Source organism: Biomphalaria glabrata, chromosome 16, assembly GCF_947242115.1.
Source record: "Biomphalaria glabrata chromosome 16, xgBioGlab47.1, whole genome shotgun sequence".
NCBI lineage: Eukaryota > Metazoa > Mollusca > Gastropoda > Planorbidae > Biomphalaria > Biomphalaria glabrata.
Window position 1 is genome coordinate 21672148 of NC_074726.1, and position 22435 is coordinate 21694582.

Consider the following 22435-nt stretch of genomic DNA (forward strand, 5'->3'; position numbering starts at 1 on the left):
AACATATTTGCTGGTGGAAGATATTCAACATTCTTCTTCCTTATCACTTGATATATATATGAGTCTTGTGACATAAAAGACATGGCACTAGTTGACCTTGTTGTCAGATATATGTCTTCCCAAGGTCCAAAAGAAGAACTTCTAGGATTGCTACCGCTCTAGTGACAAACTAGAGAAGATACATCTAATACCATGCAAAAATACCTTGAAGACAATATAATCAATATAAATAAAAATTTTCAATTGCAACTGATTCTTTGGCACAAAAAAATCACTAAATTCTTACTACACCAAGAAGCGCTTTGTGTCCAAATATTTCCAGCGGAAATAGCTGAGGTCATGAATTTGATGATTAGGACTTTAAACAGCATCTTGTCAAAAGCAGTCTACCATGGTCAGTTTAAAGAATTATTAATTAAATGGAGAATTGGTATTCTGACCTCCTTCTTTACAATAAATGAATGAATTACCATTCCTAAATGATAAAGGCATTTATCACCATGAATTAGAGAAAGTCAAAGGGACTACAATATGCAATGCAAGCATTTTACTTTATGGTGTATATAACAGAGAAATTAAATGAGCTGAATCTAAAACTGCAAGAAAAGGAAAACCAAGCCTATGTTTTGGTAGAAGAATTGTTTTGTTTTGAAGAAGAAATTATTCTTTTTGTAGAAGATATTCAGAGCGGTCAATTACTTCATTTTCAATTTGTAAAGGAATATTGCGATAAAACCAGTGCAACTGTTGACACGTGTTACTTCAGCACAGTTATAAAGAAAAATTAAAGATGAAATTGCCGACAGATTCAAAACAAACAAAATGATTGTAGCATTTATAAAAAAACATTTCAATACAAATAGTAATGGTGCCTAATGAAATCCACATTGAGCTATTTGAAATTGATACAGGATCTCTAGAAATGCAATTGATCTTTTTAAAAAGTTAAGTTTTGTGGAGTGAAGAATTTACAGAGTTGAAAATCAGGTTGAAAGAGTTGAAGGTCCAGAAATGTATGTAAGGCAATGAAAGTGGACAGCTTTAAAAAAAATGCCGCGAGATGAGGCACTTATATTGGACGCATGAAATAGTCTTCCCAGAATCAGACTTCCAAATGCCAACTATCGTCGGATCGGCATATTCGTGCGAGCAGGCGATCTCTTGCATGAATATAATTTAAAGTAAACTAAGAAGCCAACTAACAAATGAAAATTTAGTCGTGTTTGAAACTAAAAACAAGCTATGAGCCAAATTTATCCAAACTTTCTAAAACCATGCAAAGCCACTCAATTTGATTGCTCATTGTTTGTTTTTGAAGTACAAGTTAGTTGTGTATGTAAATGTTTAATTGTTTAAAGTTTATACTTAAATGATAAGTAATTATCTAATAATACCATGTATAAAACTTTATTTATGCGAGTACTATTTATTGTTATTTAGAAAAAAATTGTGGCTCTTTAAAAAAATTGCAATTTTGTAAATTGTAATTTTTGGCTCTTCCGACTCAAAAGGTTGCCAATCCCTGTTCTAGACTATAGTCTGTTAGGTGTATATTAGTAGTAGTAGTCCACTGAATTTTAGATTGCATGGTTTGAAAGGGAAACTAGTAGTATAATTAAGTATAGTTGTATTATTGTATGTAAGTATATATTTTCTATTAGTAGTAAATAGATCTATATCATTATGTAATATTAAATTATATTACTACCACTGTCTCTGTATATATCTAGATCTATACACCAATAGAGCTTGACTACAATCAAAATCATTGAAAATGTCTGGATTTAACCCAGAAGAAAGAATGGTCATTCAAAGCAATGGAGATATAACTAAGTATCCAATGAAAAGACTGGAATTGTCTATAAAAAAATTTATAAAAGTTTTAGACATAGATTTGGACAGATTGTACAAACATACAATCAGCATAAGCAGGGTAAGTTATGATTAAAAACAATAAGAAATTGAAGGTAATTGATATTTGTTTGTATACTGTGATTTTGGTACATCTAGCCCTCTCAAACTCAAGGGACATGATAAAAGTAGAGAGAAAGACATTGGAGATTGGGTCTAGTCGATTTTACTTATCAAACACATTATCTTTTTTTTAGAGATGCAAAACTTAACTATTCTTCAGAACTTGTAATAGTAAGGACAATAAAACTCTGTTACATACAATGAATACCAACAGCAAATCTAGTGAAACAGAATTTATTGCAGCTTATTAAAAGTCTCAAGAGTAAGAGGTCTCTCTTAGTTAGTCCAATTATTTAGTGTTTATTTTATGTTGCTGTTAGACACTTTGGGCAACTGAGATGATCTCCAATTGGTTACGGAACAGGAAGCTCTCCTCCTATTGTTCCCTGGCAAGATACTCTGCTGTTTGAAATTGTACCTCTTAGTTTCCCATGCAGGTCAGGTAACACAGCTGACACATTCCTTTGATTCCCCACAGTTTTGACAGTGGGAGTCATAATTTGGCTGTAACCACAAAGAATGAACCTATGGAGCAGTGTCCCATTCTGGACTGTGCTATTATCAAATTTTCCATGGCTAATTCAGCCTCCATAAAAAAGGAATGTTTTATTTAAATTACAACTTATTTGCAAATGCAAGCTTTATTTATTTAAATTGTCACATTTTGCTTTTTTTTTTTTTTGCATTGCAATGCTCAACCATTTTGAACTCCAACTGTGATTTATTAATTTTATTTTGAACTTTCTATTGTTCAAAAGTTGATCAATGCAGAAGACTGGAATAACTTACATAAAGAACAAGTCAATGCTTCTCGTACAATTCAACAAATACAAGCTAACATTAAAGAGATAGAAAAGGCCAGGAAACAAGTATGTACCACCTTCTTCACATTGTCTTTTTATTGCTTGCTAAACTAAAATAAGTGAGGATTTAGTCCTGGAGATAAAGAATTGAGCAGAACTTGTAGTTGGTTCCCTTTCTCTTATGATAGATGACTTTAAAATGAAGTCTCCCTAAAAATTCATCAGTGTCTTTTAGATGCTGAACTGTCTTGGTTATTAAGAATTATGGCATCTTTTTAAAGTACTCATAAAACAAAATTTCACTGTAATGTGAAATAACAAATATTTAACAAATCCCAGGACTGTTTTACAATATTACAGCAGTTGTGATTTTTCATAAAACCATTTTTTAAAAATTAGTATTCAAACTAAAATATTTATTCGTTTTGTTTCAAGAAATACAAAAGTAATTATCTTTCACTCTCTTAAACATGTTTAGCAATGTTAAGCATAACTGATTATCATAACACTTTTCTTTTTTTGTTTGTTTCAAATCTTTGTAATGATTGAAATGGTGACAAACAAGCTTAATACAGTGAACACTATATATACTTTTGTATTGTTGGGGGCTAGTATCTTGAGTAACTTCACTTCTATTTCATTAACTATTCCACATTAGCCAACGAACATTACAGTTAACAATATACACTTGATAAAGACTTTTTTACTGTTGTAAATGATACATTTATTCATAACTGGGAAGTCTGTCTAGTCCTCTTAACCGTCGCTATTTATCTATCTATACTATTAAACAACCTTCTTCTACGCTATCGCCATATTGTTCTTCTTGTTGCCTATACTCTTACCTCATTCGTCTGTCTGATTACGTCACTACTTTTATCACTTTTTTACCATTGCTAAAACAATACACAATATATGTGTCTACCGCACTACACAATATATTTGTCTACCGAAACTACATACTCTCTAAACTAGTACATATCAGTATACTCTTTTAGGGGATTTCAATGAATAAGCTGGATAGCACAAATATTTAAATGGAGCAAAGTTTCCCAGAAAGTACCAGATATCTCACATAGCTGTAATAATATAACTATATTTTAACAAAGGCAAGGGCTTTAAAATGTAAACCATGTAATGAATAGCGCAGTTGGATTGTTTGCTACTGCACTTCACCTAAAATAATAAGTGCTTGTAAAAACACAATATTGCTTAAGGTCTGTTAGCATTCCTTGCATAAACATGTCATGATTTTAGTCTAGTATCTGTTTTGTTTTGAGCAGAATAACCTCCTCTTGTATTGATTCTCAGCTTTTATTTTCCTTTACAAACCATTTGTTCAGTTTTTTTGGTATTAAAAGTAATTTTTTTTAAATTGATGATAATTAAAAACTTCAACGAATGGACTACATTCTCTTGTATAATATGAATGTAAAAAGTGCTTTAAAATTCTATCGAGAGATGGAAGCAGAGTCCATTTTGCATATTGTGAATATAGTGACAAACCACTTTACTTAGCCAACTAATGTCATTTCCAGTTGGAGCTTAATGGGTTAATGTATATTTAACTCTTTCTCTCCGTAATTATTTATCAGATTCTGGTGGAATCAACGCTGGTATCGTCAGTTAGGAAAGAAAGAGTTAATCATGTCAAACAAATATCAGTGTTCCTTTTGAACAGCCAAGTGTTTCACTCAGCCTCCACTTTAACAAGATGGGAGTCATACTGACTATGTGATTTGCATTTCAAGCTAGGGCTCACTGTCATTCCCCGCTGTCCTGCTAACAAGATGGGAGTCATACTGACTATGTGATTTGCATTTCAAGCTAGGGCTCACTGTCATTCCCTGCTGTCCTGCTAACAAGATGGGAGTCATACTGACTATGTGATTTGCATTTCAAGCTAGGGCTCACTGTCATTCCCCGCTGTCCTGCTAACAAGATGGGAGTCATACTGACTATGTGATTTGCATTTCAAGCTAGGGCTCACTGTCATTCCCCGCTGTCCTGCTAACAAGATGGGAGTCATACTGACTATGTGATTTGCATTTCAAGCTAGGGCTCACTGTCATTCCCCGCTGTCCTGCTAACAAGATGGGAGTCATACTGACTATGTGATTTGCATTTCAAGCTAGGGCTCACTGTCATTCCCTGCTGTCCTGCTAACAAGATGGGAGTCATACTGACTATGTGATTTGCATTTCAAGCTAGGGCTCACTGTCATTCCCTGCTGTCCTGCTAACAAGATGGGAGTCATACTGACTATGTTATTTGCATTTCAAGCTAGGGCTCACTGTCATTCCCCGCTGTCCTGCTAACAAGATGGGAGTCATACTGACTATGTGATTTGCATTTCAAGCTAGGGCTCACTGTCATTCCCTGCTGTCCTGCTAACAAGATGGGAGTCATACTGACTATGTGATTTGCATTTCAAGCTAGGGCTCACTGTCATTCCCTGCTGTCCTGCTAACAAGATGGGAGTCATACTGACTATGTGATTTGCATTTCAAGCTAGGGCTCACTGTCATTCCCTGCTGTCCTGCTAACAAGATGGGAGTCATACTGACTATGTGATTTGCATTTCAAGCTAGGGCTCACTGTCATTCCCTGCTGTCCTGCTAACAAGATGGGAGTCATACTGACTATGTGATTTGCATTTCAAGCTAGGGCTCACTGTCATTCCCTGCTGTCCTGCTAACAAGATGGGAGTCATACTGACTATGTGATTTGCATTTCAAGCTAGGGCTCACTGTCATTCCCTGCTGTCCTGCTAACAAGATGGGAGTCATACTGACTATGTGATTTGCATTTCAAGCTAGGGCTCACTGTCATTCCCCCCTGTCCTGCTAACAAGATGGGAGTCATACTGACTATGTGATTTGCATTTCAAGCTAGGGCTCACTGTCATTCCCTGCTGTCCTGCTAACAAGATGGGAGTTATACTGACTATGTGATTTGCATTTCAAGCTAGGGCTCACTGTCATTCCCCCCTCTCCTGCTAACAAGATGGGAGTCATACTGACTATGTGATTTGCATTTCAAGCTAGGGCTCACTGTCATTCCCTGCTGTCCTGCTAACAAGATGGGAGTCATACTGACTGTGATTTGCATTTCAAGCTAGGGCTCACTGTCATTCCCCGCTGTCCTGCTAACAAGATGGGAGTCATACTGACTGTGTGATTTGCATTTCAAGCTAGGGCTCACTGTCATTTCCCGCTGTCCTGCTAACAAGATGGGAGTCATACTGACTATGTGATTTGCATTTCAAGCTAGGGCTCACTGTCATTCCCCGCTGTCCTGCTAACATGATGGGAGTTATACTGACTGTGATTTGCATTTCAAGCTAGGGCTCACTGTCATTCCCCGCTGTCCTGCTAACAAGATAGGAGTCATACTGACTGTGATTTGCATTTCAAGCTAGGGCTCACTATCATTCCCCGCTGTCCTGCTAACAAGATGGGAGTCATACTGACTGTGATTTGAATTTCAAGCTAGGGCTCACTGTCATTCCCCGCTGTCCTGCTAACAAGATGGGAGTCATACGGACTGTGATTTGCATTTCAAGCTAGGGCTCACTGTCATTCCCTGCTGTCCTGCTAACAAGATGGGAGTCATACTGACTGTGATTTGCATTTCAAGCTAGGGCTCACTGTCATTCCCCGCTGTTCTGCTAACAAGATGGGAGTCATACTGACTGTGATATGCATTTTAGGCTAAGGCTTACTGTCATTCCCTGCTGTCCTGCTATGATATAATAATCTTTTTCCTCCAATAGCAATAATTAAAACAAAAACAATTGTATTTTTGTTTCATTTGAGTTATTTGCTTCATTACGTTTGTTGAATTTCTTGTTTAAACAGGTGAATGATGAAGAGCTTTCTGAGTTTGATGCTAGGGTTGAAGGAGTAAAACTGAAAGCTATTGAATCAATGAAAGAGTTTATGGCCTTTGCTGGAATGAAAACAGGTCAGTAGTTAAACTCTGTACATAGCTTTGGTCTTTGTGGTTGAGAAATAACCTTGGGAAAAAAAATGTTTGAACTAAAATAGTCTAAAAAGATCTATATTTCTATAGATGGTGTATTCCTTGTTGTTTTTATGAATAGAAAGAAGCCTGACTTTTGATCATAATCAAGAAAAAAAGGATAGAGGTTACAAAAACTACATTATTATTTCAAAGCACTATATCATCCTCACCTTATTTTTCAAAACTTGAATAAATAATCTAAATGTTTTGAAATTGTACTATATGTATAGTTCCTCCATCGTAGTCAAAGATGAGCACATTTCTCATTTCCTATAAACTCAAAAATGACTAAAAAGTGTCAAATACTCACTTTACAAATCTGGCCGCATATGGTTAAGTTAAGATAAGCCTGCTTCTTCTCTCAGCCTTTAGTTAGCTCTGTGTTCTTTCATGCTGGTTGCTCTCCTTGCCTCGTATCTTGAGACTCTGACAATGAACTGAATATAGAAAGGCAGATGTTTTTTGAGCAAATAAAAGAAAATAAAAAAGATTTACCTGCCAGTAGACTAAAGAAATTCTTGATAATTGGATATTTTATTTAGATGAATCTCATGAAGACTTGGAAAAAGTTGACAGTGGATCATCAAACTCAATATCTGCGGCAGTCCCAGTGACAGCTCAGAGAGGCTCTGATTTTAAAAAGCAAACTAGTCTAGCAGGCCACTCTGAAGACGAATCTGACTCACCACAAACCACATTTGGAAGTTTACCAGCAGTCTTACATGCTCATCCGAGTGAAACACTTCACTTGCATGTTGTCCCACAAAACTCAGAGGCAACTGCTTCCTGGGAGGAGCTACAAGAGGTAAACACTTCATACTTTGTATTTTTGTTATAACCAACACTACATATTAGTTGCTGCTCTAAGAAACATTTCAACATTTGTCTGGTTTCCAAACCTCCCACTTAAACTCACATTTTTATTTGTTTGTTTTTGGTCTTCGCAGAACATTCTAGAACTAAACGTATTGGTCCATGAATTCTCTTCCAGAGTTGAGGTAAGCCCTGCTAAAGATTGATCTATATCCCTTTTTATCTGATTTGTTTACTCTTAATTATGATGTTAATTAGTGATATTGGTTCCAATTATTTGTCTCTGTTAGTTTGGGGTGAAAGCTTGAATTTATTTGTTTAGGGATTCTCTACCAGAAACACTCATTTAGAATGTTTAGTGTGACATATTATTGAATGTTTTTCAAGTAACCCTTTTTATTTTGTTTAAAATCTTTTCATTTAATTTTATGGCATTAATTTAATTGACACAAAACCTTATTGAGGTAAATGTCTCAGATCAGTACAAATGGTGTCATCAGGCAGCTTGTGGAAAGTAGACTACAAATGCCACAAATTTAAAAAAATGCTAGTCACACCTTATATATGTACCATAAATTATTTCTAAGGCACATATCTTGCATTCCACAAAGTTGAACAAAAAAAAAAAAATCTTTATGCACTCAGGGGAAATGGTGGCAGAGTTGCAAAGCACTTGGATTCCGAATTGAAATCCCTGAGATTTTTAATTTTGGGATTTTAAAGGCGCTCCTGAGTTCACCCAACTCTAATCTGTAACTGACATTAGTTGGGGAAAGTAAAGCTGTTGGTCGTTGTGCTGGCCACATGACACCTTCATTAACTCTTGACCTAAGAAACATAGAAACAGATGACCTTTACATCATCTGCCCTATAGATCGCTAACTCTGAAAGGGCTACTTAACTTTTTTTTTATGAGCACATTCTGTATCTTCCCAGCCTGCTTAGGACCAAGTCAACACATAAACAGTTGAGCTGACTAGGGATAAGATTTAAAGCATTAAAATCAATTCAATCAAAGTTTTCAATTAAAAAAATGCTTGGGACATGAACACAACAGAGAGAACATGGATGGGATCAAAAGACAACCACGAATAGTTCTAATTTATTTTTATTTTTTTCTCTTACTTTTTTCATTGGCTTCCTTCAGTCGTAGAACAATTATGGTTCAATCCCGAACACTTTTTCATATGGCTGTGGACTACTATTTTGGAGAGATAATCCCATCCACATATATTGCAGGTCGAGTTGGCTTTTGTTTTGGTGGTAGAGGAGCTGGCCATTTTTTGTATGGCACGCTTTTCTTTTTTTTTATGTCACAACTTTCATGCTTATCAAATACTCAATTCACTATGGCCCAATCTATGCTGTGGACCAGTAGAGGGATTGGGTATCTCAGCGGTTTCTGTGTTGCCTTTTTTAAAGATTCTTTCTCACTTTGTTTTGTTATAATACATTTTAGACTTTAAACTTTTCATTATCTATATTTTTGTCAAGGAGCAAAAAGAAAAAATTACCAGCATTGAAGAAAATATTGACAACAGCCATGAAAATATTAAAGAAGGCACACAACATTTAGCTAAGGTATTTTCACATAATAATTTTTTCCATGTTGCTTTTTTACATTTTGTTGTTTGACTTCGAGTATTGAATTCCCCTGTAGGTGTCAGAAGTCCTGGAATACTTATGAACCCAGCATGCATTTAGTAATAATAGTAAGCCCTTCTCCTCTTTAGAGGTTTATAGGCATAGGTCTAAATTGCATTATCCAAACCTGAGGTCTGTGTCATTAATACTCTAATATATAAAGGAAATACCACCATGAAGATTTTTTTGGACTGGTGAATTTTATCAAGACCATTCATTATAGAAGGCCTACATACTGACTTGCAACCTTGTTGTTAGTGGACCAATAGCTCATTGCCATGTTGTACAGATCTGTTGTGTGGCAACAGGCTGTTGAGCTAAACTGCCCAGTGGTTGCGGGTCACTTAAGGCCTACTATGACTACCGGTCTTAGTTTAATACCCTAAAGTGCTTGGATCCAGGGTGAGACAATCGACTGCGTTTTCCAAGAGAACAGTACACCTACTACCTTTTCACCTTGGATATTTTTTGTTGATATCAATCAAAAGATCTCTGACTAGCCCCACCTTATTACAGCTAACTTTAGGTGCCTCTTTTTATTTAAATCATAGGGACATCAGTCATGAGTATAAACTTCCCAAAATGAGTAGATTACTTAAAACCATATAGAAAACCGCAGCCTACATATATTTTTAACTTTCATATTGTAACATATTTCAAGACCCCTGAAATAGCTAAAAGATAAAACAAACAATTTTATACAATTTTGAGAATTAAATCTTAAGCCACCATTTGAAACTTAACAAGTAACATTTTTAACTTAATATAGGCTGCCAAGTACAAGTCTGCACTTCTTCCTGTGGTAGGGGCTGTAGTTGGTGGTGTAGTAGCTGGTCCAGTGGGTCTTGTTGCTGGAATGAAGATTGGAGGTTTGGCTGGTGCTGTTGGTGGAGCAGTAGGTAAAGAAATATAAGTTAAATTTAAAAAATGACAACGAGCAGTAAGGTTATGATTTTTTTAAAGCCTTTGGTGGTAAACATTGAACTTTTGCCTATAGTTCTCAGAAACAACTTTCATTTTATTTAACTTTAATTGTATTTTTTTTAAAAATATATTATTATGAGAATATCTTTTCTTATAAAATACTCATTGCTTCAAAAAAGCAGATTTACTGCATCTTGACATTTCTCTAGGCAAAATGACACTACTATACTATTGCATTTGACTTGTTTCAACAGTTTCAATAGTTTTTTTGGGTAATTTTTTTAGAGTTCAGATTTTCATTCACTTTGTTACATAGGTGAACAAATGGCTAGAAAATACTTCAACATAGAAGTTCTTCATTTATTTATTTAATACAATTTAGTTTAGAATGAAAAGTATGCTTCAAATCTACATACATGCTTAGATGAAAGTATCGTTTTTGTTTGAACACTACTATCATTTCCAGAATGTCATCATTTTTGTCTCTGAATGTCTAAAAACCTAAAGGATGGTTCACTCCATAAAACATTCAATCCTAAAACTCTAAGCTATATCTAATATTCAAAGCAGAAAGTAAGACGTATGTATGTATGTATGTATGTCCCACATAGAAGTCAATCTTGATAAAATTTGGCATAAATGTTCTTTAGATCATGGGGGAGACCATAGTGTATGTTTAATGTCCATACCACTACCAGAGGGCCCTAAAAATAGGCCACAGGTCATATCTGATTAGTACTTAGTAAATCATCTTCCATACACACATATATAAAGTAAATTCTTATCACATTTTTTCAATTCGTTCTAGGCTACGCCAGTGGTAGGTTGGTCAAGAGTCGCCAAGATAAAATATCATCAATGGAACTTGAAAACATGAGTGACAAGCGCTCCGTCTCACTACCTGAATTGCCTGACAGTGAAAGAAAGCTAGACAAGAGGCCTAGCCAAAGTGTGGACACCACTCAGCAGGAAGACGACTCTGGCATCCCAGTAGAGGGAAAAAGTGATGATGTCTTTACTTCTGTGACCTCATCTTTCCGAAAGTTTTTCTCCATGTCTGACGAATGACAAGAAGGAACAGCTCATTGTGTTAAAAAAGTTTTCAGCTTGAGAATCATTGAAATAGGAGAAGGTCTTTATTTCTCTAAACATCTTGTAGACTAGCTTCTGGCATCTTTTCATTGTTTTGATGAAACTTTTGAAAAAAAAAAACAACAAAAAAAAACAAATTTTAAATTTGTGCCAACATTGTCCAAAGGGAGCTTATATTTGTGAGCCATCTGTTAATATAAGAAACGGATGGTGGCATAAAGAGTTGACTGTATATTTTGATATAAAGAAAGCTTATAAGATGTTATGCAGGAGATATACTTATGCAATAATTTTTCCGAGGGCTCGCATAATAAAAATTGATATTTACCATTTTAACTTGATTTGCTTTGATGTTATTCTTTTTGTAAGTCATTTTTCTGTTTTATAGGGAATATTTTCATTTTTTTAACTTTGTTGAATCTTGAGCTAGGTGCAGTAGGAACAGAAGGTTGAGCTAGGTACAGAAGAAACAGAAGGTTGAGTGCCTTCTCCTTTGAGAACAGATATCTTGGAACACGCGGATTGAAAAAGTTTATCTATAAGTACTTACCCTATCAGAAAACTGGGCCATTCTGTTATTATTGTTTTTTATAATTGTTTTTAACTGATTTAAACATGCCAAACAGTTGCTATAGTGAATTTATGTAGATCTTCTTGATTAGTAACTAGTAACTAGTTATTAATAGTTTCAAATTTTTTTAAAGACAATGATAAAGCATTGTTAAAAGATACAGACTTAAAACAGTTGTTTATCTATTAGGTGAGCAGGTTTTTATTGGACAAATAACATTTATGGCTTTTCAACCAATCATTTATTTTATTACTTAAATCAATAAAACCTCACACTAAAAGAAGTTACTTTGTTTTTAAAAGGGAGGAAGCCACATCTTATCTAATAACTTCATGTGGGAAACATTAGAAATGGAATGTTAAAATTGAACTATTTTTTGCATGTAAAATGGGCAATGAAGAAGCAAAAGGACTGTTGTACTTATTGTTTGTTCCATGACATGTTCTGTTCCAGTATTTTTATTTTGTTTTACATCCTTATGATTTTAGCATTTATCCAATTTTATCAATATTTGTACATACATGTAAAGCTGTTGAAATATTTGTCTTATCATGAATGTCATTAGCTTGTAGCAAAACTAGCAGTCTATTGGTTGGAACTAATCCATAGGCTCATTGGCTAGGTCTAATACGATGCTTTGCTGTAGTATAGAACACTAGAACATGGGTCCCAAAATCCATTTGGGGGTCTCTAGGTCTTTTTTTTTTGGGGACCTAAACATAAGGTTTTTTAAGGGAGCAATCTTCAGTCACTTAATTTACACTAAATGGTGTAGTGATTTAAAAAAAAGGTTGTGAACTTCTGTGATATGTTAAAAGATTTTTTGAATAGCCGTCTGGGGAAAGAGGTATGAAGAATACCATTTAAGAGCTTTTATAACTAATGCAGTTAATTTTTAAAATTTGATGCTATGCTTCACACATGAGAATTTTGTTAGCTAGTAAACTGTAAAATATAATCTTGTTTTGACAAAAACATTTTCAGCAATAATTTTCTTTCTTTTTTTTTCTTTACATATAAAACTTTTTTTTGCTTCATACAAGCAAAACATTTATCTGACTTGTCTCAAAACACGTCAGGAAGAAAATCATATTTTAATGATGCCTGCTAATGAAGCATATATAAACTTGATATAAAGGCTCATTTTTTATTTTTTAATAAAATTGTATGCAATAGAAAGGCTAAATTAGTCTTGACATTATGATATTAGACAGATTGTTTAGCAAAAGTAAGCTCATATTTTTATAGACTAAGTATAGACTTTATTTATAGACTAAGTACTTGGCTGGCATCACATTCCCTTTTTTACAGTAGTTGATACAGTGCATGTAATTATAATTATTATTTCATGAGAAAACAAATGTGTTACACTTTTATTTTTTAAATTTTATTCATCTAAAAGTCTCGGAGTGCACATTTTCTAAATCAGCTTCCATATAAGAAGAAATAAATTAGCGGTGACATACACTCTTTATGTTACAGCAGATACAAGCTTTAATATAGCTTGTAATTAAAAATATCCAATAATTCCCTAGGATTATCAATGCTACCAAGTCTTTAGCCTATTGCAGGCTTAATTAGACACTGTGCCAATTAGACTAGCCTACCACATGAAACAGGCTTTTAAGAATAAAGTTAGGAACCCAACATTGAGAAGTTTACTGTCACTCAACAATAAATGAAGGTCAGTAAACTACCTGTGTTGATCAGTTATTTTTCTAGTATCTATAATTAATGTCTGCATCGATAATAATTTTTTTACATTGCAGAAATATTAGCTATTGGGACTAAGATCTTAAAGAGTATATTAGCAGTTGATCTTAATGTGTAGACTTCTCTTGCATTAATATGAGGGTCTTACAGTATTGTGACATTGTTCAGCTGCATCAAGTAATCTTCATGTTGTTGGTCTTTTTTCTGTGTTATTGATTATTAAAGTGTTACCTCCGTTTCGACTTATCTGCAAACGACGCTGCATGGAAGCTACTAAAAATTATTTAAGAAATGTTTTAAAAGTTCGATGCCCATTGATATTAACACAGAATTAGTCTGTAGTTGGCAGTCCCAAACATGAAATTTTATGTATCTCATTCAGAAATATTTTGAAAGTATAAAGTAATAAACTTGAATCTTGTCATTATTTTGTCAATAAATTTCTAATATTTTCTAACCCGGGGGGGGGGGGGGGGGGGGTATATTTTTCTCCCTGACATTTTCTAGCAAATGTCTTGAAAACTGTTTCCATCTGCTCCTGTGTCAAGATGAGATTTGATATTTTGGCTAGTCTTCATGCTGGTCATTTAATGGCTTCCAATCTTTATCAAGTTTGTTTTTTGGTCTTCCTCTGCTTCTTGTGCCCTGGGTTGCTCCAATCTATGGCTGTCTAGCTCTTGCTGACATCTTTTCTTAGGGTGTAACTAATCTATCTCCACGTTCTTTATAAGATCTGCACCTCTCTGTCCTCCCATCTCTCACAGTTTGGTGTAGTCTACTTTATCATGCCACTGTATTTTCAAAATAAAATACTACTTTCAATTTGTCTTTTTATGCATTCAACCCTTTTGGGTGTTTAAATATTCTTCTTAATGACTTAGGGTTCTTGTATAATTATTTTATTTAGGCAATTGACAGGTTGACCCCAAGCAGGGCATTTTCTAAATTCATGGTTTCTTTTGCAGTCTTGGTTTTGTCCTGTCGCCAGGGGTCTTTATTTTTTTACTTCATCAATCTTAACAGCTGTTGTATTGTGGCTCAACAACCCAGGATATTTCAATAAAAATAATAATCATTAATATAAAAATATGTATACATTTTATGTTTTTCCAGTAACTTGATTAAAATGTTTCTGTTGTGGTGGTCCTGAGATGTTTTGTAACAATGTTTTATTGTACTGGCAACTTGATCTCTAAATTCTAACAATTTGCTTGTATTACTTCAGCTTGCTGTAAATTGACCAAGTTTGTATTGCTTCAGCTTGATGTAAATTGACCAAGTTTGTATTGCTTCAGTTTGTCTTTCAGTTAGTTAAAAAATTGTTAATTTTTTTGTCAACTGCTATTGTTTGTTATGTTTGATTTGGGATTATTTGTATGTGATGTATCAAAAGTATTTGTACCTTCATGAGCCTGTAGAATTTTACATTAAGACAATTATTTTCCCTCATAGGCTACTATCTTGTGGGTCTGAAATAATTACTGCAGGTGTAGCTCTTGTCACAGTTACCCCAAAGATACTTATGTTGTCATCCCCTGCAAAAAGTTTGGTAAATGGTTGCTGTAGGGCTAAAGGGCTAGAAAATAATAAAGTTTTGTTTTTGTTTTTTAAAAAGATGTGGCATAGGTCAAAGTAAAATAATTCAGAGCTAACATAATTTTTTTGTCTGCTTTTTTTTTCAAAATAAGTTGTTCCTAGCTTGGTCTTCATAACCACATAAAATGATGCACTCTCCAGGAATGTTCAAACATACAAACATTGCCTTAGGTGTGTTCAAATAGTCAGGACATCAATCAGAACTCATTGCACTTGTAGAACAAGACAATTGTAAAAAAAATTATATTTCCCACTAAAGAGTAAAGGAAGTGCTATAATCTTAGAAAACAAATGTTGGTATGTGTGTGTGTGTTTGGATGCATGTGTGGGGCAATGGGAGTTTTTTTTTATTCAATATAATCAAAAGAATCATCACTGGCCTAAAAAAAGTGAAATGTCAATAAATTAAGAACAAAATTTCCTTTCATAAAATTCATAAAAATATCAAACTTATTTTATGGAGATACTATAAATAAAGACATTTTTAAACAATCATTTTGCATTATGTCACCTAGGTGGCCACTTCCACTTTTTTATATCATTGTTGATTTCAAAAATATTAATATTCCCTTATGTAAAAATCTACTGCTCTTTTAGGCTGCCGTAATGTTTTAGGTTCTCAAAGTTAAGCTCCTTATTTCTTTAAAAGGATGTGTTTTGTTAAAAATTCTTAAATTAATAAATAGATTCAGTTGTCAGACCAGTAGCAGCTAGACTTCTTTAGATTTCTTTATTCAAAGGAATAAGATCATTGCACTTTACGTGAAGATATATATACATTTATGATATTTACTACATTTTTTTTGCTATTTTGAAGCATGGTGAATTTAAAAATATTTGGTACTTATGTAATTTTTAATAGTCATTATTAAGCTTTGCATTGTCATTCCAGTTAGTAAATACTATAGCACAATGATTTATGTATATATATGCTATGTTTAAGTATATTATCGTGGTTACAAATTTTTTTTATATGCATGTATATTTTATGTAACACATTTGTACACATTTGAATAATTAAATCTGTGATGTATTTTTGGTATCAATATCTTCCCTTTTCTACCATTTCTAATGTGTTTCGTGAATTTTGAATTTTGTGAAAATGGGCATTTACTTCATACCTAGAAACGCCACCAAGCTAGGACAATCTTACGACCTTAAATGCTAGCACTCGAGATCATCGTTGCCTTCAAGCCCAGTGCCATTTTAGCATATACTGATTGGTCGACATTAATAGGAAGGTTAGGCAATGGAGCCTACATTGAGTTTCTTGGCTCTGACGCAGTTAAAATCTTTGGACCATGTGGTAGCGATTGAAGTTTTGATGCGGAGGCCATGGCAGTCTGTGAAGCCTTAAATGTCATTGACTCTCAACTCGGCGAAGGACATTTGGAGGTATCACAGATTGCTACTACAGGCTCTTCTAAGCCCTGGTCTATGCCTCGCCTCCCCCCCCCCCCAATATCGACAGTGTCATTATGGCTTCACACAACATACAGCAATCGTCTTGATTGTCAGTCTGCCTGATTAAGAGCAAGAGATTTAGCTTGCAACAAGGTCTATTAATGTCTCTGTTGAGATAACTATATCACCCTAAAATCGCCTTCAGAATTGAAATAAATAAGAATCTTCTTTTAAAAATGTGCAGGGCCTTGGTGATGTCGTGAAGTCAGTTGTCACCACCCATTTAACTAATAGCATTTTAAGAAGATAATGTAATATTAATCAGCTTAGGGTTAGACGCTTCAATCAAAGTTTTCCTAGGACTTATACTGGCAGAACTACCTTAGATACTAGGCCCTATAGAAGCACTACTTACCATTTGATGGTTGCCCTTATCCCACATGGGGAGACGACCGCAAGCCAAAAGCGATCTCTTTTTTTGGCGAGATTGAAGGAGAACGGAGTAACAGAGGTGCCCCCCCCCCCCGATTAGCGATATAAATAAGATAAACTCAACCGCCATTTTGCCCTCACTGGCATAAAGGAAAGTAGTTAACAGCAGAATGTGAAGTGGGAGAAAAAAAAACATTCTCGGATCAAACTGTACAACTATCCATTGTCAATGGCAACACTTGAATCAATAAAAAATAACATATTAGTTATTAATTAGTGGTAATTAAAGTCCCCTCCCCCCGAAATGAAATCGGGGTCGGAATTTAGTGACGGATTTTTTGCTTGATTTTGTTTATTTTAGAAGAGCTTTTAATACTAAACCATCCTTGCTCCAGCGCAGCAAAGGGGGTTTTGAGTTTACCCCCCCCCTACCAGGGGGCTTTGCAGTTAAATCCCCTTCTTCTCTAAAACAAAACAAAAAAATGTAAACGACAATTCCCAAATTCCAAGAGCATAACTAAGAGGGATTTTGATTTACCCCCCCCCCCTTCCGAAATTTAAGATAAACTCTCTATTCAATATAAGACTATCCATACATCACCAGATTCTGTGAGCGTAACCAAGAGGAGTTTTGTGTTTAAAACCCCCTTCCAGCGGGGTTTGCAGCTAAAAACCACCTCTTCAATATAAAAAAGGAAATTACACACTCAAAATTATAGGTTATAAGCGTACGTAGCCAAAGGTCGTTTTGTGTTTAAACCCCCCTCCAGCGGGGTTTGAAGCTAAAAAATACATCTTTAACATAAAAAAAAAGCAAATTATGCACTCAAAATGATATGAGCTTAGCCAAGGGGTTTTGAGTTTAAACCCCCTTCCTCCAAAGGTTTTTTTTTTTTTTTTTTTTCAAATTTTTAACCCCCCCCCCCCAGATGGTTTTTAGTTTAAAATCCCTACAGAAATTTTTGAGGTTGAAAACCTCTCTCTTCATTATTATTCTAAAGCAAACTACAGTCACCAAATTCTATGGGCGTAGCTATAAGGGGGTTTTGAATTGAATTTGTAAAAAAAAAAACAACTCCAGAGATTTTTTAGTTTAAAACCCCACAACAGATGATTTTGACGATAAAACTTCCCTTTTTGATAGGCCTATACAATCTAAAGCAAACTACAGTCACCTAATTCCAAGAGCGTAGCCAAGAGAGGTTACACATTTCTACCAGTGGCTGGGCTCCATTAATAAAGTGCAGTGAAAAGTCATCTGCCGAAATTGAAAAAAAAGACTAAATGTGGCTCAACAAAGATGGCTTAATCTAAGACGGATTTTAATACAGGAGTAAATAAGCTTAACAAATAACAAATAAGGTTTTTGAAATAAAACTGTTTAATAACAGGACAATTCATCGCAATAAGGCTTATTGTCTTCGAGTCAGAAGATTAATGAGGAATAGAGTATTTCTCGTGGCTGCGCAGCCCCAGCTGTGACCTGCATATTTTGCCACATCCAGGGCAAGCATAACCATTGTCCGCAGGTGGTCGATTTAGATTTTCTTTTCGTCGTCTGCGTTTGTCCTCGGCAGCAGATTTTCTTTTGGTCTCAAATGTGTATCCCGCTGCCTTCGTGAGTGACCTCCAGCTGTCTCGTTCCGACGCCGCATACAGCCAGGTGCTTTCTTCTATGTCAGCCAAAGAAAGTTGACGCCTAAGCTGGTCTTTGAAGCGTTTCCGTGGGGCGCCTTTGTTACGTCGACCACCTTTTAGCTCACAAAAAAAAAGACTGCCTTCGGCATACGTTCGTCTCCCATACGGGATACGTGCCATGGGAATAGCCAGGATTTTTTTTTCGGGGGGGGGGTTTAGGGGAGGATTTTTTTCTGGTATTGTATGCCAACAAAATGCATATTCTGAGGACTGTAGATAATATCTGAAACCTCTTCCCACCTGCCATGAGGACCTCCATGAATGTGTGGCGCCAAGTTGTACTAGGATGTCATCCCATTTCTTATTATGAGTAATTCATTTTGTCGGAGAACATGTCTCGCAAACCTCATGCGACGCTTTGTCACAACCTTACTAAGGGGTTGACTTCCAGTTCGGCATAGAATTTCCTTGATTTAGACCCGATCTCTATAACTGACTCCTAAAATATGTCGTAGCCATCTTTGTTGAGCCACATTTAGTGTTTTTCAATTTCGGCAGATGACTATTCATTGCACTTTATTAATGGAGCCCCGCCACTGGTAGAAATGAGTAACCTCTCTTGAATACGCTCTTGGAATTAGGTGACTGTAGTTTGCTTTAGATTTTATATCGAAAAGGGAAGTTTTATCGTCAAAATCATCTGTTGGGGGTTTTAAACTAAAAAATCTCAGGACTTACTTTTTTTTTTTTTAATTCAATACCCCATTTAGCTACGATCATAGAATTTGGTAACTGTAGTTTGCTTTAGAATAATATAGAAGATAGAGGTTTTCCACATCAAAACGCTCTGTAGGGGGATTTTAAACTCAAAACCATCTGGATTAGAGGAGTTTAAACTCAAAACACCCCATTGGCTTGGCTACGCTCAAATAATTTTAGTGTGTAGTTTGCTTTTTTTATATTGAATAGGTATTTTTAGCATCAAACTCTTCTGAAGGGGGATTTAAACTCAAAACCCCTTTAGGCAACGCTCATAGCATTTTGAGTGTGTAATTTGCTTTTTTTTTTTTTTTTTACATTGAAGATGTATTTTTTAGCTTCAAATTCCGCTGGCGGGGGGTTTAAACTCAAAACCCCTTTGGCTACGCTCATAGATTTTAGAGTGTGTAAATTGCTTTTTTTTTTGTTTATTGAAGATGTATTTTTTAGCTTCAAAATCCACTGGAGGTTAGTTTAAACTTAAAACTGAGTCAAAACCCATTTAGCTACGCTGATGACATTTTGAGTGCATATTTGTTTTTTTTTATTCATATTGAAGAGGGGGTTTATCGTAAATTTTGGAGGGGGTTTGAAAATCAAAATCTTCCTTAACTGTGCTTTTGGAATTTGGGGATTGTCGTTTGCATTTTTTTTGGTTTTGTTTTATAGAAGAGGGGGGATTTAACTGCAAAAAACCCTGTAGGGGTTTTAAACTCAAAACCCCCCGGTAGGGGTTTTAAACTCAAAACCCCCCGGTAGGGGTTTTAAACTCAAAACCCCTTATACGTTCGTAACATTTTGAGTGCATAATTTGCTTTTTTTCATATTGAAGAGGGGTTTTAAAATCAAAATCTTCCTTAACTGTGCTCTTGGAATTTGAGGATTGTCGTTTGCATTTTTTTTGTTTTGTTTTATTAAAGAGGGGGATTTAACTGCAAAAACCCCTGGTAAGGGGTTTGAAACTCAAAACCCCCGGTAGGGGTTTTAAAAGCAAAATTCCCTTGGCTGCGCTGGGGCAAGTCATGGTTTAGTATTAAAATCTCACCTAAAATAAACAAAATCAAAGCAAAAAATCAGTCACTAGAGTCCGTCTCCCCCCCCCCCGGGGGGGGGGATTTCATTTCGGGGGGGGGGTTGAACTCCAAACCCCCCCCCTGGCTACGCCCATGATACGTGCCCTGCCCAGCGTTGCTGTCGGACCATAAGAAGTCCCTCTATACTGTCCATTAAAGTGTCCATACTGACGCTCGCAAGGCCAACGCTGTTTTTAGTGCGGTCCTGCCAGTACCGTATGTCCATGATGGAGCGCAAGCATCTTTGGTGAAAGCGCTCAAGAAGTCTTAGTTGTTTTTTATATAGTGTCCATGTCTCAGAGCCATATAGAAGGGTTGAGAGAACCAACGCCTGGTAGACATTGATTTTTGTAGGCAGGCGGAGCGATTTGTTCTTCCAGACTCTCGCCTGAAGGCGTCCAAAAGCGCTACTAGCCCTGGCCAGACGGTTATCAACTTCCCTTGAAAATGATGCGTCATTTGACACTATATATACTACCTAGATATGTGAAGTGGTCTACCACGTTAAGGGCTGTCCGTTTACTGTGATCCTTCATTTTGTTGGCTTTCACAACCGAAAATAGTGTTTTGCGGCGGGGTTCCACCCCAAACCCCGCTGGGAGAGCGGGGAGCTGGCAAGGGTGGGGAGTCTACAATTTTTCCACTAACTCCAGGAAGAACCTATAGGCTATTCTTGGGTACAATAAACATCTTCCGAAAGAATGGTTAGAATGTTATAAAGATTAATTATGTACACACACACGCACACACATATATATTTCCCCCCCCCCCCCCGAAAAAAGTCCTGGCTATACCAATGATTTATATTAAGTATATTTCAGACCTTGCGATTGTCAGTGAGCCATTAATTATTGCCACGAATCACTGCTCTGGCTATTTTTCCAGACTAAACCAGAGCGGATGGATGGGTCATTTCACAGTTGACCTCTAGATGGCAAATGCGGCATGGCGGAACACTACCGATTGAATATTTATCTGAATTTTAAATCTATCATTCTATGGGAATCTGGCTGTTCATGGTTCATGGCTATTGTTCATTTGTTCGTCTGGTAACCTAGGCTGTTGCTGCTAAGTGAGGTTGTCGAATCGGACGGTCTATGGTAAGTGATGACCTGTTCATTATTTCCTTGTTTTTATTTCAACATTTTCTCTCATAAAAATGTTTTCTTAGTGCTGTCATTCTATATACAATAAGTGCTCACAGGACATAAAATAGTCATAGTTCATCCCCTTTAATTTTTTTTTAAACAATTGTCATTTATATGGGTTATCTCCCATGCTGATTATTTTTGTTATCAGAGAAAAAACAAGAGTTAACATCTTCCGGTTGACTGTATCAGATCTAGTAGACCTAGAGTCTAGATCTAGATTAGAATCTAGACTAGATCTAGAGAATCTAGAGAATCTAGACTTTTATCACTGAGTAATATTATTCTAGATATAGATCTAATACTAAACTACTATTACTATAAGTATAGTATAGGGCTTTAAAAAGCCATATAATTATTTTATATAGAATACTGAATAGATCTATTCTACTTCTAGTGTAATCTTATCTTAGAGTCTATCTAATAATCTAGTCATCTAGATCTAATATCTAATAATTCTATCATATATATATAGACTATAGACCGTAATAGACTATATCTAATATTATAATTATAATCATTCTATACTATGACTATGAGTATGACTACTAATTACTACTATCAACTATCCCTCAGTACTATGTGTTTATGACTTGTCACTTAAACTTAACTTAAGTGTCTTAGGCTTAGCCTGGCTTAGGACTTTGACAAAAAATTCAAAATAAATATATAACAACAGAAACTTAGTCAAACTATTTAGTTATGCAGAGCATGCTGAGAGATTTACAATGATACCAAATTTATCTTTCTATGTTATATACTTAATATACTAATCGTCTAATATGAGCAAAGTTATATATAATATTTATATAATATATTTATATA

The 22435-nt window shown here is 35.3% G+C and overlaps 2 protein-coding genes across 6 annotated transcripts in view; both read left to right on the forward strand.

The window, feature by feature from the left end:
- Window positions 1–1582: 1582 nt before the first annotated feature.
- Window positions 1583–11612, forward strand: LOC106078883 (syntaxin-17-like). Its single transcript, XM_056014387.1, has 8 exons — window positions 1583–1933; window positions 2733–2843; window positions 6638–6743; window positions 7346–7608; window positions 7751–7801; window positions 9111–9197; window positions 10030–10159; window positions 10993–11612. The coding sequence occupies exons 1-8, from the start codon at window positions 1775–1777 to the stop codon at window positions 11250–11252; spliced, it is 1167 nt and encodes a 388-aa protein (XP_055870362.1). The 5' UTR covers window positions 1583–1774; the 3' UTR covers window positions 11253–11612.
- A 10173-nt stretch (window positions 11613–21785) lies between these two features.
- Window positions 21786–22435, forward strand: part of LOC106078867 (oxysterol-binding protein-related protein 6-like) — a 36844-nt gene continuing 36194 nt past the window's right edge. For 4 of the 5 annotated variants that reach the window (XR_008775285.1, XM_056013779.1, XM_056013782.1 and 1 more), the window contains exon 1: window positions 21857–21885. The gene's annotated coding sequence lies outside the window, so the exon portion shown is untranslated. Of the gene's footprint in view, window positions 21886–22435 lie in introns of all 5 variants that reach the window. The other variant, XM_056013780.1, reaches the window with a different exon arrangement.

What these genes read in the sequence shown, in the direction of transcription:
- LOC106078883 (XM_056014387.1), top strand. Translation starts at nt 1,775, where the DNA reads ATGTCTGGATTTAACCCAGAAGAAAGAATGGTCATTCAAAGCAATGGA. An exon ending in TAGAAAAGGCCAGGAAACAA is followed by an intron (nt 2,844 to 6,637) that starts GTATGTACCACC and finishes TTGTTTAAACAG; the next exon opens with GTGAATGATGAAGAGCTTTC. An exon ending in AATTCTCTTCCAGAGTTGAG is followed by an intron (nt 7,802 to 9,110) that starts GTAAGCCCTGCT and finishes ATTTTTGTCAAG; the next exon opens with GAGCAAAAAGAAAAAATTAC.